This window comes from Onychomys torridus, chromosome 8, assembly GCF_903995425.1.
Source record: "Onychomys torridus chromosome 8, mOncTor1.1, whole genome shotgun sequence".
Taxonomy (NCBI): domain Eukaryota; kingdom Metazoa; phylum Chordata; class Mammalia; order Rodentia; family Cricetidae; genus Onychomys; species Onychomys torridus.
Window position 1 is genome coordinate 77,081,363 of NC_050450.1, and position 18,534 is coordinate 77,099,896.

The following is an 18,534-nucleotide window of genomic DNA, read 5'->3' on the forward strand; positions in this document are numbered from 1 at the left end:
GAACTTGCCCAAGTCAAGCAGAATATGGTGCAGATGACCCTGTGGCCAGAGTTCTGTCTTCGGGGAAAAGGTTGGAGGCTGTGGTTGTTTGAATAGGAATGGCCCCATAGGCTCATAGATTTTAATGTTTGGTCACTAGGAAGTGGAGCTACTTGTCAGGGATTAGGAGATGTGGCCTTGTTGGAGTTACTAGGAATGGGTTTTGCAGGTTCAAAGCCCAAGCTAATCCCAGTGGTTTAGTGTCTCTTCCTGCTGCCTGCTAATCTGGATGTAGAACTCTCAGCTACCTCTCCTGCACCATGTCAGCCTGAGTGGTGCCATGCTTCCCACCATGACAATATATATATATATATACACACACACATATATACATATATACATGTGTATATATACACATATATGTGTGTGTGTATATGTATGTATGTATGTATGTATGTATGTATGTATGTATGTATATATATATATATTTGGAGACAGGGTTTCTCTGTGTAGTTTCGCACCTTTCCTGGGACTTGCTTTGTAGACCAGGCTGGCCTCAAATTCACAGAGACCCACCTGCCTCTGCCTCCCCCACCATGATAATAATGGACAAATCTGTGAAACTGTAAGCCAGTCCCAATTAAATGTTTTCCTTTATAAGAGTTGCTGTGGTCATGGAATCTCTTCACAACCATAGAACATGGACTAAGACAAGTGCCTAAACCACCACCATCAAGCGGGCTGAGCTAGAGCAGATCACATGACACACAAACCCCATCTTGGTGGCTTGTGACAGTTCTGTTTCTCACCCCTACCTCCATCAAGGGTTAGCTAAGCATGGCTGACCCTGAGCAGGAGGAAAGCCCAAACTGCTCTTGTAACTATGGTCCCTGAGACACATGTCACCTCTACCTCCATCGGCCAGAAGGGGCCCTAAGTCCAAAAAGAGCTGAAGGGCACATTTTTGTTGTGGAGCGGACAGAATTCCTGGCAAGGGACACCCAGCTAATGAGAGATGTCCAGGCAAACAAGGCTGCCTGGCAGGTCAAGACGACACATGTATTCTCACACTGAAGGCTCCTCTGTCCTGACAACAAAAAATTCAGTCTGAAGGTGAGTCAGATGAAAACTCAGGAGCAGATGTGTCAGACACAGGTGTGCAGTGAAGATCACAGCTGGATCAAATACATTTTATGTTGACCTTATTATTAAAGGCATGTGGTGGCTGGGCGGTGGTGGTGCACGCCTTTAATCCCAGCACTCGGGAGGTAGGATCTATGTGAGTTCGAGACCAGCCTGGGCTACCAAGTGAGTTCCAGGAAAGGCACAAAGCTACACAGAGAAACCCTGTCTCGAAAAAAAAAAAAAAAAAAAAAAAAAAAAAAAAAAAAAAAAGGCATGTGGTGGTGGCACATACCTTTAGTCCCAGCATTTGAGAGTCAGGTGGATCTGAGTTCAAGTCCAGCCTGGTCTACAGTGTGAGTTCCAGAGCAGCCAAGACTACAGAGAAATCCTGTCTTGAAAAACCAAAAAGAAAAAAAAAAGATCTTTTCTTTTCTTTTCTTTTTTTTTTTTGGGGGGGGGTGGCTCTTGGAAAAGCACTCACCTTTCCTTTGGCTCACTGTGGGAAGTTCTCTATACCCATTGTAGCCTGTGATGGCTACAAGTGACTTCAATTCTCAGGAGCTGGATGCTGATCCTGGGTAACCAAAGCTGTACTTGCTACATCAATAACCCCAGAATCCAGGCTCTGCTGTAACCAGCCATACCTCCCTCTTTGGGTTCAGGGGATACTAACCCCTGCATCGAACTGGAAGGAACTGTGGCATCACAACCCAGCCCTTCCATCCCCAGCAATCACGATCTCTTCTCCCATACACTTCTGGTTCCTGCGAAGATGTTTCTTGATGTAATCCCACTAGTAAGTAACAGGAGTCTCAGACGAGCTTGCCTGGAAAACTCCAGAAACCTGCTCCTTTGCAGAGTGACTGAAGAGTACATGGCTTTCATGATTGGCCCTCCCACCTTCTGTCCCTCCCCAATTCCCAACCATGTCCTATGGAACCATCCTTAAGATCTGAGGGCCCAAGAATCCACCTCCTCCCCAGACCCTGCGGCTTTGGCCCAAGGGGTCTGTCAACACTCTGTCCACCCCAAGGGAAGCACTCTGATGTCACAAGGACTGTGGAGCCCTGTGCCTCTCTATCCCCCACCTTCTGTATCCTCCCCTACACCAGACCCTGTACTCTGAATGTAGAAGCCAGAGGAAGCTTGGCCACCACCTAGTGAGGTAGGATGAAGGGTAAGAGCTGGCCAAAATGCCTTCTAAGAAGATGGGGTCTTCTTTTATGAGGGTCTTTGGAGAGCCATAGCTGGGCCCTCTACAGACCACACCACTCACAACCACCCTCCTCTGTCCCTACCCCCAAATCTTTGCCACAACTGAAGAAAAATGGACTCAAAGATATAGTTTATACAATTCAAGATTTATGTAAGTCCAAGATACTTAAGTTATTCTTAAATTGCACAATGCTAAAGACAGTCTATAAAAGAGTCAAACACACCATTGCAAGATAATTCAACGAGTTCTTTTTTTTTTTTTTTTTTTAAATAAATGTGTACAGAAAAAAAAATCCCCAAATGGCAGTCTCCTCATACAGCTTCCTGTGTGTGCACAGGAAGGCGCAGGAGCCCCGGCTGGAGCAGCGGGGCAGCGGTCCCACTCTGTGGGATGGATTTCTATTGCCGGGTGAAGAATGTGGAAGAGTTTTGAGTTCCCTTTGTTCTCCAGTGTGTCTTGTACAAAATATTACATTTTAAACATATATTTACAGAGTTTGCACAAATAGAAAATGATTACAAATTACAACCAGGCTTGGCAAGATACTAGCGCCCCCTCCCCGACTCTTAGAGGTCAGGTGTGATGGCTACTCCATATTTACATCTACGTTTAAAAAGTCTGAGCTCCTAGACTCCTGGAGGAAGTACATAAAACTGGCTACACACCAACAATTCATCCATATGAGCTCTACAGGGATCACTAACAGCCAGTCAGCCCAGGTCTCACTCCCTGAATAAGGACGGAATAGGCCCTGTCAGCCAGCCCCACACCCGCCTTGGCCTGCCTGCTGCAGTGTGTGGGGTTTGGGTGGAATGGGAACAGGACAAGCTGGTGAAGCGATCTTCCTTCCAACAGCCTCCAGCTGGGCTAAGGCTTTGAAAAGAACCCACAGCTCCTCGGGGAGGAAGCGTCTTTTTCGCAGGACTACAGAACGGGGAAAGAAGACTCGAGAACAATGTTTGTTACTCTGATGTTAAATCTCTGTCCTGAGTGCCAAGCCCAATCTCAACAGTGCAAAAAAGCCTGGTGTAGCCCAGGGAGCCGAGGTCAGAGGTTGGCATAGTAGCTGTCCACCCACTGTGCAAGGCCTCGCTCCACCAGCGACCGGTTTATCAGCACCACCTGGAAACAGAGTGTTCGTGAGAGCGCGTGGCAGCTCGGGGCTGGGTCTGAGACAGCACGGGTTCTCCTACCCACGTTCCCCGTCATCAGCCGGGGCAAACTACAGCAGGGTTCTTCCTTACACACTGTTGCCACTTTGGCCCGGGCTTCTAACAGCTTGAAGAAACCTGAGCCTCGTCAGTAAGGGCCGGGGCAATAGACAGAGATCCTGGAAGGCCTAGAGCAGGGTCTCCCCAGCTTGGCACAAAGGGTACTAGGTGTTGGAAGAGGCTGTCCCCAACATTCCACGTCAATAGCACTTCCAGCTTCTACCCACTCCATGCCACTACTCCCAACCATGGAACCCAGTGTCCCCTGGTGACACTGGTCCACGACACCAGAACAAGTTCCCAGTTAGCACACTGCTACTGACAGCAGCTGGGTGGCAAGGGGCAGACTCACTTCATCTCCAACCACACTCCATAGCTGAATCAGAGGAAGGCCATTCGTACTGTAGCTTGTCACCTGGAGGGGCATGAGCAGAGAAGACATCTTAGGCTACACCGCGCGTGACAAGTTCTACAGAGTGCTGGGGTTACTGGAGTGTGCCGGGTTTGGCTTCTGAATTTCTTTAAGCTTGCCAGTCACTCCAGGCTCATGAGCACAGGACAGAAGGAATTGAAATGTGAGATCCCCAGAAGCCCAGACACTTGGTTGCACTAGGTAGGAGCCTCTACTGCCGGCCCGGCTGCTCTGCCAGCCTCCTGCCCAGCACGTACCTGGGCCAGCAACGCTGTGTTGCCTGTCATCTCGCTCATGGCCGCGTCTGCCTCGGCTGAAAAGTGCTCGTCATCTTCGAGAGGAGAAAAAGGGAGAGCGTTCAGATACCCACTGGGGCCAAACAGTCTCGTCACCTGCAGGCTGCTCCAGATGCTGCTGACTTCAGGACTGGTCTAGGAGAGCCACCTTGCCAGTAGAGCCTATGCCTGTGACTTCCGGTGGGTGAACAGAGAAGGCCCGGCTGCACGCATACCCCAAGGTGTAGGGCAGACAGAAAAGCTGCCTTAGATACACACGGGCCTCATCTGGGGGCCAGCTATGCTGAACAAGGGTGTGCACCTCCACCACACCAGCAATGCCCCAGAAGACAGGAGGGCGTGCCCACTTTACAGGCAAAGGCTGATCCCCAAAGGCCAACCCAGCTCCCACCATGGCACAGGCAGCATTCCAATCCAAACGGTTGGTCCGGTATAGGCAGCCACCCTCTAACAGGCAGGACACTGAGGTGCCTTCTACTGTGATGTACAAGAACATGGCCAAGGCAGGAAGTGGCAGGGTGGAAGGCAAGAGCTTGCAAGGTGTGGTGGAAGAATCTTGTGATAAAGAAGGGCCTATTGGTGGGTCTGGCCAGATTGCTTAGATGGACAGAATGGAGAAAGGCTGGCAAAAAAAGAGAGGAAGGAAACAAGAGAGCCTGCTAGTCTCCTGACAGGACTCTGGCTAGACTGTGTGATGTTTCCATTTTACTTTTTTTTCTAAGAGTCTTGTTGTCTATGTAGCTTAGGCTGGCCTCAAACTCACAGCAATCCTCCTGCTCTGGCCTGAGTACTAGGAATACAAGTGTGGAGCAGCATGCCTGGCTATACAGTAGTGTGTCTACACAGCACAGGATCTGCAGGGGCTGCATGGGAGAGGGGGTGACGATTAAACACTTGTACTCACAACCAGAGCAGCTGTGAGCTGACCCCTTCCTACATCAACATACATGTGACTCTCACAGCTACCTGGAAGACAAGCGCCACCCCCTCATGCCAGAGGACAGGCAGGCTGAGGAATGCCAGCCCTCTTCCTCCAGCAATGCTTCCGGTCTCAGAACCTGTCACAGGTCAGCACAGTCCCCAGCACGCTCTAAGGAGAGGCCAATGTACTGAGCAGCATGCTGACCTCCGGCCTGGCTCTCTGGACCACATGCTGAAGTACCTCACTGGAGCCTCTCAAGCTGGCAGCCGGTAAGGTGCAAATCAGCAGATCCCAGGTAAGGGGCCACAGCAGTATTGGCATTGCCTGGGGACTTGCTAGAAATCCAAGATCCTGGGCCTCAGGCTAGACCTACTCAACCAGAGGCCAACAGTGGCACCAACCACGTTGACACAGGCTCCAGATGAGAAGGAGGAGGCGTCAGGAAAGCCCAGCGCCCACCAGTGCCCAGCCCACAGTTTGAGGCCCTGCCTGTTACCTGACAGTGGGACCACACTGTCCAAAAGGACTTCTGCTCCTTGGAATGGCAGGGTCACAAAGTCAGACCTAGAAAGGCAAGAAAGGGATGAGTTTAACACGGACCACCAGTATCTGAATTGACCTTCTAATCAGCACAACAACCTACAAGCCAGGATGACGTGCACACCTAACGCAGGGCACTGGCTCACAGGGACTTCCTTCACCAAATCACTTTTGATGCCTGACACTTGGGGCTTCTCCCACAGACCGGCCTTCTAGTTCTGTGTAGCTGAGGCAGGCAGGCCACCGTGTTTCTTTACACCTGACTCTGTTAACACGAAGTTGGCAGCAGGAGGAAGATTCCAGACCCACCTGAAGCTGGGTAGAACTGAGCCATGCACCCCAGGTCATGCAGGGGTGACTTGTGGCTGGCCAAGAAATCCCACTCACCTAATTTGCCGGAGCACGTCGACTTTCACCCTCTTATATCCACCATAGTCCACGTAGCGAATCTCCACCTCATTGGTCTCCTCATAGGAGGCCACTACTTGGGCTCGCCACCAGGCCCCGTCCGCACCAGGGGCAGCGCAGATAACCGTTACTGCAGGGCAGGAGGACAAGTGTGTGGAACACGGCTGGCCTAGGGCAGGGCTGCGAGGGCTACCCTGGTCATTGCTCCCCAACTTCCCACATGGTCAGAGACATGCATTTCCATGGGCAGCGGACAAGGACAATAGGAATCCTCCACAAAACCTCTCCCAGAGCTCAAGACGGACCAAGGAAAACCCAGAACACGGGAAATCCAGCTTAACATATTCCCAAAGCTGCCCAACCCAGAAGGGCCTTCAGTTTCGAGCCATGACTCTGAAATCCACTGCATGACTCTGAAACTAGCACATGAACCAAAAGAAGCCAAGTGAAACAAAGCTCAGCCAACAGGGTGAGGGCCTGCTTTGTGTGTGTCTGTGCATGTGTATGGAGGGCAAGGATAACCTCGCTGTCATTCCTCCGACACTGTGCCTTTTTGTTTGTTGTTGTTTTTGAAATGATAGCTGGCCAGTGAACCCCGGGATTCTGCCTATCTCTGCCTCCCTAGTACTGGGATCGCACGCATGCACGCATACACACACTCGTGCGCACCGATACATCTTTTTAATAGGGAATCAACTCATCCTGTGGAAAGCATTTCACTGAGTTACCTCCCAACCCCGGTGCCTAAGGAAAAGTCCCCAAGGAATCAAGAACTGCCAAGCACAGCAGAGCTCAGTGGGCCAGTGCCTAGAGTCTGGTCTACTCCTGTCCACAACAACTGATGGAAAGCCTGACCAGAAGAACATCCTAGGTCTGTGGCTCACACCACCTAGCCTCTGCCTCAGGATGTAGAGTGTCCCCAGGCAGCCATCAAGCTGGGCATCCACTGGAGAAGGGTCACAACAGCACCCCTAGAACCTCCAGCAGCCGATTACACTGGTCCTGATCCAGACAATGACGCCCTGGTGCGGCCACCCTTGGGCAATGAAGAATCTGATGAAATCTAAGCCTCATTCTTCCAAAACTGCTACAGAGAACGTCCAAATGTTCTTCATGTCTCAAAGCCTGTGAGGAGAGTGAGAAGAACCTTCCGACATTTAGTCCCCCTAGCCCCACCAAGAAAAGCAACAAAGGTAGTGAGCGGGCTAGCCCAGTGTTATCTGCTCAAGTCCCTTCCTTTCAGAGACGTCTCCTCACCTGTCATGCGGCAACATCAACCCACTGTACAGACGACAAACATATACCCGAAGTGCTCTCCACGACAGACGGCACATCACTCTACTTCCGGTGGGTGAGCCTGGGTAGCACTGGTTATCACACCACTTACAAGACACAAAGCCCAGGCTGGAGAGATGGCTCAGTGGTTAGGAGCACTGGCTGTTCTTGCAGAGAACCTGGGTTTGATTCCTAGTACCTACATGGTGGCTCACAACCATCCCTAACTACAGTTCCAGGGGACCTGAAGCCCTCTTCTGACCTCCATGGGCACCATGCACACAGGTGGTACACATCCATACATGCAGGCAAAATACTTACATATAAAATGAATACATGTGATTTTAAAAAATTAAAAAGAAGACATAAAGTGTCAGGGCTATGATCTGAGTCCCCCAGAAAAATGGCACTCCAGTTCTCCAGCAAAGCTCAACCCAGCACGATCCTATGACAATGTAAGAACTCTGGGATGCCGTCATTTGAGGGAGTCCCAAACAGTCTTCTGGTCCAGACCGAGTGCGGAATGGGCAACCCAGCTGGCCCACATGTCTTGGCCTGACTGGAACCCAGGACGCTCCTTGATTCTCTAGGCGGCACTTACTTTCCACTGGGGTGGGCAAGGTGGGGATTCCAGGCTGAGAGTAACAGAGGTACATCTGCTGGTCCAGGCTGCGTAATGCATGGAAGGTGGGGTGTGTGTGCTGCTGTACAAACAGGTGCCCCGCATTGACCTGGTTGACCACAATGACTTCCACGGTGATACCATCAGGCAGCATGAGCTAGAGAAGGAAGAGGCAGCCAGCACCATGTCAGTTTTTCTCATGTCTGGGATACGCCCAAGGCCCCAGGGCAAGTCTATGGATTGACACAGCCATCAGTAGCAATATGGCACCCAGATAGCAAAGTTCTGTAGGCTGTTGAGTTGTAATACTGAGACCTGCCATTAGGGGCAGCCTCACCTCAGGATAGGATAGGGAGACCCCCTAGTCCAAACTAGGCAGCCAGAGGCCAACTGTATATGTAGTGCTGGATCTGAAGATCCAAGGGTCCACAGCTGGGCAAGGGTCCATCCCCTGGAGCATGTCTGCCTTCCCTCCCTCCCACTTCTTTTGATGAGTCTGTAAGACTTAAGGAAGGCAAATATGAGAGTGAGCAGCTTGCTCAGGACATGCCGGAGAGCACTGGGTGGGCAGCCTCAGACCCCTTTGGAGCTTACTGCCTGAAAGCATTCCTCTGCTCTGAAGAGCAAGCGGCACCTCAGTACAGGGCTGCTAAGGTCTGCTGAGCTGATGTCCCATTTACTCTGTGCCTTCTACTTGGCCCCTAGATCATACTCCCTCCACAGATGTCCCCTCATCTCTTGGCTTTGGGTGGGGGGCCTGTATGTGTGCTCAGCTGCTGAGGCCTCAGGTGAAAGGTTCTAGCAAAGGTCATGGGGCTCTCTAAAAGGCTTGGGCTCCAGCACCATTTTTCCCAATGCTAAGTTATAGGAAGCAAAGCAGGGCTCTGCACCATGGAGGATTTGGATCGCACCTTCAAGCCTGGGGCCCCAAGAACTTCCTTTGACTTCAAGCACTTAGAGTCTCACTAAGCAAGCAGAACACAGGGGAAGGCAACCTCCTACACTGGCTACTCCTCCATTGTTTAAGAAGAAAGGGTTACCTCAAGGCTCCTGGGAAAGCCTCTAATTCAGGCATCAAGCATGGAGTGGGGCCCAGCACACTCCTAAAAGGCCCACAGTGAAAGAAAGGAACAGCACCACCCTGCACTACTGCACAAGGGTCTCTGGTGGGGGAAGACAGCTGAAACACCTACTGTCCTAAGCAAAACCCAAAGAGGCAATTTCCCTGAAGTAGCTTGCTCAGCCCAGCTGTGGAATGCAGTCAATGTCTGTGGCAACAGAACTCTGTGCACCTACTCCCAAGGACAAGAGGCCCAACTGAGGGTCCAAGGCATGCCTGCTCATTGCTCTGGAGACATGAGCTTCTCTTCTGCTGAATGCTAGGGCTTCCAGCCTGGGGACTCTGCATTTCCCAACTCCACTCTAGGCAGTTCCTGGGGAGATGGAAGGAGGGAATCCTTCACCAGGGCCACTATTCAGCTCAGCTGACTAGAAAGAAGGTTAACAACCCTTCTAAAGCTCACCAAAATTCCTTCTCAGCAGATCCTACCCACAGCCTCTGGTGCTGGGCAGTAACTCTAGGTACAGCCCCAGCTTTTTAGGAGCCCACACCCAGTCTCCTGGCTCAGTTCTCTTTAGGCAAATGCTTAGAAAAAAGAAAGCATGACCAAGTGGCAGGAATCTATAGCCCTCCCAGTGTGGGGTCAAGAGGCCCCAGCCCCTTGCCAGTGTCCACCCTGCCTTCAGAGAACATGACAGCCGGCAACAGAGCTGAGCATGCACACACTGTGGGCCTGTTGGCCCATGCTCTAACAGTCTCTCTACCGGGATAAGTTTAGGAGAGGGACAAGAAGTAGGATCCTGGCGAGCATGCTCACCCAAGACGTCATTGGTAGGGAAGGCAGCGCCATCGAAGGCAGTGGTGGAGCATAGATATTGGTGAGGTTCAGCTCCTTAAACTTCTTCCCAATCAAGTTCAGAGCTTTGTCTACATGATGCTGAGAGCCTAAGGGCAAGGGACAGGACACACAGGCACTGTAAGAGAAAAGCAGCAGCAAACACAGATCCACCCACATGCCATTCCACAGGATTCTCACGTGCCAGGGTTTCTAAGGTGCCAAACACTTGGCTTTGCTTTAGGAATGAAGTTTAAACCTTTGTCGACCTGACCCATGCTTTCAACACAAAGAAGCTGCCAGATGGCATGAGTGGCTTTGGCCTGAAGGTCCTTGTGCTGTGAGGGAAATGTGGGTGACAGACACTGTGCCCCAGTACCCTGGCCCTGTCTATTGAGCACCCATCCTTATCCTTGGCCAGACAGAGGTGGTGCAGAGGGACAGGCTCCTGCAAGCAAGCCTCTGAACTGGAGGAGCCTGAAGGGAAGACACCCAGTGTGCCCTCTACCTAGAAGCCTACAGTGTCTGTTCAGAGGCTACCATTCCAAATGGATAATTGCAACCTGAAGCTACTGCCTCAATTACACTTCAGGCAAGGGGACTAAGCACAGGGCGGCACCCCACTGACCTTCTATGTGGCAGATCTGGATGTTCTGGGTGTAAGGCAGGGTGGAGATGTAGATCTTGGCACCAGATGTCTGCTTCAGAAAACTCACGTACCGACCCTGCTTGCCAATCAGTCGACCCACTAAGTGCTTCCAGGGAGAGAGAGAGAGATGAAGTAGATGGGAAGCCAGCTCCTTGATCGCTGCTCAAAGACCTAGCTTGTTTTGTGTGAAGTCAAGCTCACACTGTTGGTGCCAGCACTTATTTTTCAGAACTGTTCTAAGCACTTAGGTTCAGTCACAGAGCCTACGGGATAGACAACTTGATCATTTTACACATGAAGAGAAATGAGCTGGGACATGCCCTGGGGCCCACCCAAGACCACACAGCTGCTGAGCAGCTGAAGGGGCAGTCTGGCCCGGGACTCAGCATTTCATCCCAACCATGTGGGTGAGACCCAGGACATTAAAGCAGTATTCCTCCTACACACACACACACACACACACACACACACACACACACACACACACACATTTTCACTGCTAGAAGGGTCAACTCCAATTTCTCACATCCCTGCCCCTCTGAGTCCACTAGTAGCCAAAGAAACAGCAGGTTGGACAACGAAAGCCTGAGGACACTCAGGCTCCCACCCCACTGCCAAGGGACAGCATGTACAAGGGCCTAGTGCACCAGAGTTCAAGCAAACAGAAGACTCCAGACTTAAGCATCATGTAAGACAAGCTCTGCAACAATTCTAAACGACCCCAGCCCTGGAGGGTGGCAAGGGACCCGGCCCCTACTCATCCAGAGCCTGACTCACCATGCCCTCTGTGACCACTGAGGGCAGAATTGCTAACTAGGTCACTGGGGAAGAAAACTACCACGGGAGCCAGCAGCCTGGGGTCAGCATAGGAGTCTTGACCCAAGGTTCAGAGTGAGCCAGGTCTCCAGCTCAGGCACGGAGCCCAGTGCCCTGGGAGTAAGCAGTCTGCCAATCACTACTGAGCCCCAGTAATAAACACTAATAAGTTAGGTTCTAACAGCAGGGGGCTAGAAACCACTCAGGCACTGGGGACCAAGGAAGCAGCAGACATTCAATGAATAATGCAGTTAAAACTGTAAAGACCGGCGCGGGAAAATGAACTTGTTAAATATTTAGAAGTATTAATTAAAACACCACAACCTTGGCTTTAACAATCACAGAGTGTGAGGTGAGAGGGGTGAGCATGCTCCCGGCTGCTCCCAGGCGGAGCTAGAGCCTGCCTGCCCTTTGCTTATCTGTTTCTAGGCGTTCCATTGTCTACAGCAGTTTAGACGCTCCACAGCTGTCTAGGACACTTCACAGTGCAGAGCTGGGGAGGGGTCTCATGCCCGGTCCTCAAGCTGACGTTTGCCAGCTTTTCTAAGAAGATCTGAGCTGCAGCCCACACAGAGGAGCCTGGGGGACTAGCCAAGCATGTGGGTGAGGGAAGAATGAATGTCAGATGGCCTGCCCCGCAGCTGCCCAGCCTGGCCCATCTAATTCACTGGCCTTCTTTAGAGCTAGCATTAAGGGAGCTCTGACTTCTCCCAGGACCCAGTCTAAAGGAAAGTCACCACCTTACCTTTGGCACCTCAATCTCCCAGATGATGAGGTCAACCTTCTTAGGGTTGGAGCTTGCCTGGACATTCTCGAGGTCGTCAGGCTTTTTAAGCCCACAGCAGCTATCCACTGAATCCATGCTGTTCCCGTCAGAACCTACAGGGGAGGAAGTGGTACATATACACACACACACACAGACTCCAGCTCAGCCCTAACTATCACAGCTTCCCAAGTCCACAATACGGGAAGGCCCTGCACACACACACACACACACACACACACACACACACACACACACGCCTCTGCACGCCCGGCGAACACCACTCAGCTCACAGCTCACGAGAAGGCTCAGGAAAACCCAATGGACGGAGGCCTAGGGCACCATCCACCTAATTTTAGCCTGCCACTCAGCGGTCCCGCGTGCTTCTTTGGCAGCCGTCCTAGCCACAGCTGCTGGGACAGACACACACATAGTAAGCTGGGAAGAGACAGACTCTTCACCCAGGGAGAGGCGTATGCAGGGTATAGTGGGGAGGGGGCTAACAAAATGACGACCCACAGGCCTACTCGGTCCCAGGAGTGGGCCTTGACGCTCTTGTCACAACCACCCTGCTCTCTTTCCCAATGTGCCAGCCTCCCAGACCAAGGGTCTCTAGTCTCCAAGGCCCCAGGCCCCAGGCCCCAGGCTGGGGGCACGGGGAAGGGGTAGGTGGGCAGTCACAGTGATAGCCTACAGAGGGCCCCATTCTCAGTTCTAGTCAGGGCCCGCTGGTCTTGGCCGGGTGTGGACAAAGGCTGGTGGGCTTCTTCCCTTCCCACTGGGCTTGGCTTGTGAAACTCTGATTATGGGGTGGCTCAAACAGCCCTGGGTAAGTGAGACAAACCAAAGCTCATTATTCCAGGAGGACAGTGGGGATGTGACTGGCACCAACTTAGACTGTTCAACTCTTCCCTAGGACATGACTCAAGAACCCCTGCAAAAAAGGAAAAGGAGAAAAGGAAGACCAAACAAGCACCAGGGACCAGCCAGGGCAAGTGAAGAGACTCCGCTCTGGCTGAGATACCAACTTAATGGCCTGAAATAGATCACTCCTGAGAGCCAACTAATTAGGCTATTTTCCACCTGGTTTCCCCAAACTCAGGACATAACAGTTTTCCAAGCAATCCATATCTGTCTGGATATAAAAGACAAAGGCCTAATGGAACTCTCCACCCTAGACGAAGAGTCACCTCCAAAGTAGTGTCCCTCAACACTGGCTCTAGGCAAAGACCCCACCCACCCATTTACGCACCCAAGAAAGCTGCTTGGCCAGCTTTCTGGAAGCAAATCAGGCTGGTCAGGGTTTTACTGCCACACAGCCCTGGTCTCCGTCCAAGACAACTGGACTGGTTAACACCTGCATCTCAATGGATCCCAGGAGTAACTCAGAACCACAGCAGGCCTTCAGCAGGCTGCAGTCACTGGCCAGTTTCCAGCTTCCTCAGCCAGGCAGTCCTGTTCCTGTCTCCCCTGAGCTTCAGCCCAGGGCAAAGCCCAAAGTAGGGTCAAGGCTAACCTGAGAACACCAGCGCCACTTGCCCACCTACTTAACCAGTTCCTATCCTCGGGCTATGACCAACGGGCCACCCTGAGCCTCCCACCCATTTATTATGGTCTCAGAAGCCGCAGGCATCTGCACAGCTACTACAATCTGTCCAGAGCTGGAACAAGGCTGCTCATCAGGCAAATGGAAACTCCTTTATTCTTGAGATTTTTCTAAAAACCTTCCCTTTTGCCCACTTTAAGATGCAAATTTTTTCTTAACATTTTAGCACTCCAGCATTGGGAAGCAGCTTATAGTGTAAGGATTATGTCCTTAATTATGTCACTAGCCTTCAACGGCGTCCCAGCCTAAAAAGTGGGTGTGCCCTCTGTGCCCTCTCTTTCCACTCTCCTTCTGTATTCTCCCTCCTCCACGCGGTCTTTCTCTCTCTCTCTCCTCCTCTCTCCCTCTCTCCCTTTCTCTCTCAATAAAGCTCTAGAAAGGTAACCATGGCTCATGACTCTTCACCGATACATCCAGCACTCTCCTCTGTCGGCATGGCCGCTAGGGGCGGCAGCCAGCCACAAGCACCGCCTCTTAACCAACAATCTGGCCTCCCACAGTTACAATGGGCAGAATTTGCTTTCTTTTAGACATATGTAAAATCATCATGGTCTTGATCAACAGTATCTCAGGGTGACAAAATCCAAGGTGTGGTGCCCCCCAGATTCTAACAAAAGTAGTAAAACACCCAAGAAAAACGCCCAAACTGGATGAAACTGAATGGTTGGGGATGCTCTAGGATAAACAAGCCATGAGCCCCTTGGAAGTCACTGGGAGATAATCAGTACCCCTGGGGGGTGTAAAGCAGGGTCAGGAGCTGCTGACCTGTAAGTTAGCGGTCTCAACTGTCTACGCTGGGCTCAGCACTCGAAAAACCCAGTGCACCCTTCGTTACCAAAGTGCCCTCTTTCCCGGGGCGGAGCTGCAACTGCACAGAAAAAGGACGGCTGAGGCTCTGCAGAGGAGGAGGGCACACAGCAACAACCACAGCAGCGCGCCTCCCGCCAGTGCGCAGGGCTGCGGCTGTCCTGAGGAACTTACCCTGCGAGGGCTTCTGGAGGAGAGCAGGTGGAGACACGGAACAGGCACGTGAGTAAAGGAAGTCAACCATTAAGAGATGCTCACCCATCCCAGGCGCTTGGGAGGTAACATCAAGGGGGCCTCATCCCCAAAGGCCCACCAAAGAGTGGGTGTCCAAAGAGAAGACGACACTAAGGCTGACTGGTGGACCCCCCAGTCCTGGTCCCTTCTAAAGGGTGGGGGTTTCCCTGGCTAGCGAACCCATGGACAACTCTCATAGCCTTGGGGTCTCGTGGTCACCTGACTTCTTGGGTACCCACCAGCTACCTGAGGTGCCCAGTTGTGCAGGTGGCTGGATAGCGGAGTGGGGGATGGGCAGCATCACTCTGTGGCACCAGTGGCAGAAGGGAAGGGTGGCCAGTAGCTTTTGCCTAGCAAATAATGGGAGCCCTCCCAGATCCACCAAGAAAGCACCAAGACCCTCCTACCTCCTGAGTGATCTGCTTCTGCATCCATGGTCCATCCATCCTCAGTCCCCAAGTCTGAGAACTCCTCCTTCAGCACCCCATTGCTGAAGGGCTCAGTACTGTCTGGTAGTGGTGGGGTGATATCTTTGCCTCCAGGGCTTGAGATGGTCTCTGTGCAAGAGTCTTCAAGCCCCGAAGTACTCAAAGAATCTGAGCATGGCCCCGAGGAGGTCACTGAAAGGACACTCTGCCTGTTGTTGGACATACAGGTGACAAAAGTGTCATCTCCTCCCGGGGAACTTGCCCCATCCAGAGACTGACTCAGGCGGGTAACTGGTGGTGGGCAGGGGGCCAGGGAGATGTGGTGTGCAGAGATCTTTGGCTTCTCCTTGGTGGGGCTGGACAGAGGACTGCTGACATAGCTCACATAGGTCTTTGGTGGCAGGGCTTCTGCTAATGGGCTGGCAGCGGCACCTGTTGTAGTGGAAGCAGGATCTGGGGTATCTTGTCCCAGGCCAGTTTCCTGGATGGCTGGGACACAGGTCTCCTTCAGCTCCTGGGGCCGAGCGGCCGAGGTCGGATGTACCTGTGCCATAGTCTTGCCCATCGTGGTGGCCCGCATCTCTTCAGTCGCTTCCAAGATCACCTGGGAGATAATCTGGAAAGCAGCCTGCTCAATCTCATCATTTTTAGGCAAGGTCTCCTCTCTGACCTGTTCTCTAGCCAGGTCTCTGTCCCAAGTATCACTACCTCTGACCTGGGATACCAACGCTGCATGCTCATCCTTAACCAGCTCTGAGTGAACTGGCTCCACAAAGCTACTTGGCAACTTCCCGACAACGTATTCTTTCTTCTTTACGAGCTCAGCCACCTGGGGGGGGCCATTGCTCACCTCCTCTCCCCCACCTCCCCAGGGGGCCAGGCTTGGGAATCTCACTCTTCTCCACTTCTGAGCCACACTCCCGGGACAACAGGCCTTCCTCGGGTACATTTTCCCCCGACACAGCGTCTCCAGTCCCCTCGACTCCGCCTGTCTCTCTTGCTTTCTCTCCAGAGGCTGCACACTGGCTGAGCCAGCCCCTTCCAGGTGTTTTGCCCAATGCAGACTCCTGCTTATACCCTTCCGCTGCTTCAACGGGGAAGGGCACATCTTTTGGGAGAAAGGGGCATCCAAGAGGCATAGATTTGGCTTCGTCCCCCATCAGGGAGAGCTCCACCTTTGAATTGTCATCTCTACATGGCTGCAACCTTGTGTCTATGTTGCTGGGGAGGCTGCCTGAGGACTCTGATCTTCGGCGAACCTGACGTGGCCTTGGCAAGGCTGGGGGTTCTGTTGAAGACTTGCCCCCAGAGAGCTGTTCCGTTTCTGGAAACTGTGTAACCGTGAGGGGCACAGATAGAACTTTAGGACAGGCCTCTTCACTGGGGAGTCGGTCCTTGATGGCAGGGCCAAGCTTCTGCGTCTCCACCTGTTTATCATTGCTGCTGAGTCGATCTTTTTTACGAGAGAAAAACCACCAGCAGCCGAGGAGCGCTAGCATTCCAGGCAAAGCCAAGGGGAAGAGTGAACGGAACTGGATTGCCATCTTGGAGGCGAGGTGAAGAAGCTATGCCTAGGGAGAGTGAGGAGAGGAAAAGGGGTGTTACAGAAGCCAATTCAGCAGTACAGGAGGCTGGGCACAGTGCTGCACCCCTTGAATCCCAGCACTTGGGCAGCAGCGGCAGCCAGATCTCTGTGGATTCAAGGCCAGCCTGGTCTACATGGTGAGTTCCAGATGAGCCACAGCTACATAGTGAGATTCTGTTTCAAAAACAAAACTGTTCTGGTGGGAGCGCACCTCAGCCCCTGGCACCCATCTACCCAGAGTCTGGAATGTTCTGGTGGGAGCTCCACCTCAGCACCCTCCCTCATCTCTCCCCAAACCCTGTCCACCAAACACAGCCCCCCCAGAGATGCTCAGGATCACTCCTACAGGGTATCTAAACTGCCCCCCAGAAAACAGACGTGGTTTTTTGATCTCCCCATCTCCTCTGGGAGCATTTCACCCATTAAACCTGGGCTTTTTCTAGTTTGACTTGATTTGGATTGCTGCACTGGCAGAGAGGCTTATTGGGGTGCAGAAACTTTTCAAAAACCAACAAACCAAACCAACTAGGGGTGTGGGCACTGTACACTTATAACCACCTGACAGCACAGGGACTGCACACCACAGTACATTACCGCTGCACACAGGTGTGTGTTTGGTTAACGCCTCAGGCCCTGGCTGGCTCTAACATCCAGTAGAGGCTGGGAACGCTATTCTAGAACTATTGTTTCTTCAAGTGTGATCTACAGAGCAGTCGCTACCCACACCCCAGAACCTGCTAGAAGTGCAGCCCTACTGAACCACATTTGTGCTTTAACAACACTTAGGCCCACTCTGGTTAGGAGGAATGCTGGAGACTAGGAGGCCTAGCTACCCCCAATGAAGGGCTGACAGGAGTGCAGGGGAAGAGGTCATTGCAGAAAGACCTCTAAAGGCAAGGAGACTGTAAAATGCAGAGTAAGGCTGAGCAGTGGCCAGGGCTTGTAAACATCCCTGTGTGGAAAACTTCCATGGTGGTACCTGTGGCTTCAGATCCAAACAGCTCAATCTTTTATCATTTCATCCTCAACCTACCCATCCATCCTTGTTTGGAACCTATCGCTACCTGGGTGGCTAAGTGACTCAGTGTAACGCAGCTGAGGAATGGGAACCTAGCTTCTATCTTACTTGTCAGTTGCTCCATGAGGGAAGATGTGCGGTGTGAGCCAAGAACAGGGGGAAGTTCATACTACCTTTTAGAGCGTTAGGAACAGCCAGGGAAACACAAGCATACCCTATGATCCACCTGCAAACAACATAAAGCAAATCTGCCTGTCAACAGGCAGAGGCCCTTAAGAACCCCTACCAAGGTGACTGTTGGCTGAATACACAGTAGAGTCAATCACTCCGCGGCAGTGCTGGTGTTACAGAAATTGTGCACTGACAGAAAACACCAGAATGAAGAAAACTGACTCAGACTAAGCCTTCGGCTAGAGGAGAAGGGCAGTTTCTGCAAACTGATTTTGCACAATGCAACTGCGAACTCATTACTAGTGTGGTCTTTTTGGTAGACCTGCTACAACTTCTATTTACAAACAGAAAGCACTCTACAGTCATGGTTTTCCAACTTGGACCCACATATTGTTTAGTTTCAAACCTGGGACAAAGGCTGAGCTGCCTATTAAACATATCAAAGCAGACCTGGCCGCCAGGTTCTCTCAGCATCCCTCAGTGTATGGGTGGCACAGCCTACCCAGTACCCTGAACTCTCCAGTCCAGGGGCTGGGCCGCCCTTCCCGCAGAGGCT

The 18,534-nt window shown here is 52.1% G+C and overlaps 1 protein-coding gene across 1 annotated transcript in view; it reads right to left on the minus strand.

Annotated features, from left to right (window-relative positions):
* Positions 1-2,444: 2,444 nt before the first annotated feature.
* The window catches only part of Akap1 (A-kinase anchoring protein 1), a 32,663-nt gene continuing 16,573 nt past the window's right edge, over positions 2,445-18,534 (minus strand). Inside the window, 11 exon segments of the mRNA XM_036195922.1 lie at positions 2,445-3,442; positions 3,884-3,946; positions 4,201-4,274; positions 5,658-5,725; positions 6,089-6,239; positions 7,986-8,163; positions 9,884-10,011; positions 10,530-10,656; positions 12,112-12,245; positions 15,184-16,093; positions 16,095-16,775. Coding sequence (XP_036051815.1) covers positions 3,368-3,442; positions 3,884-3,946; positions 4,201-4,274; positions 5,658-5,725; positions 6,089-6,239; positions 7,986-8,163; positions 9,884-10,011; positions 10,530-10,656; positions 12,112-12,245; positions 15,184-16,093; positions 16,095-16,748 — 2,562 coding nt within the window. The 5' untranslated portion in view covers positions 16,749-16,775 and the 3' untranslated portion in view covers positions 2,445-3,367.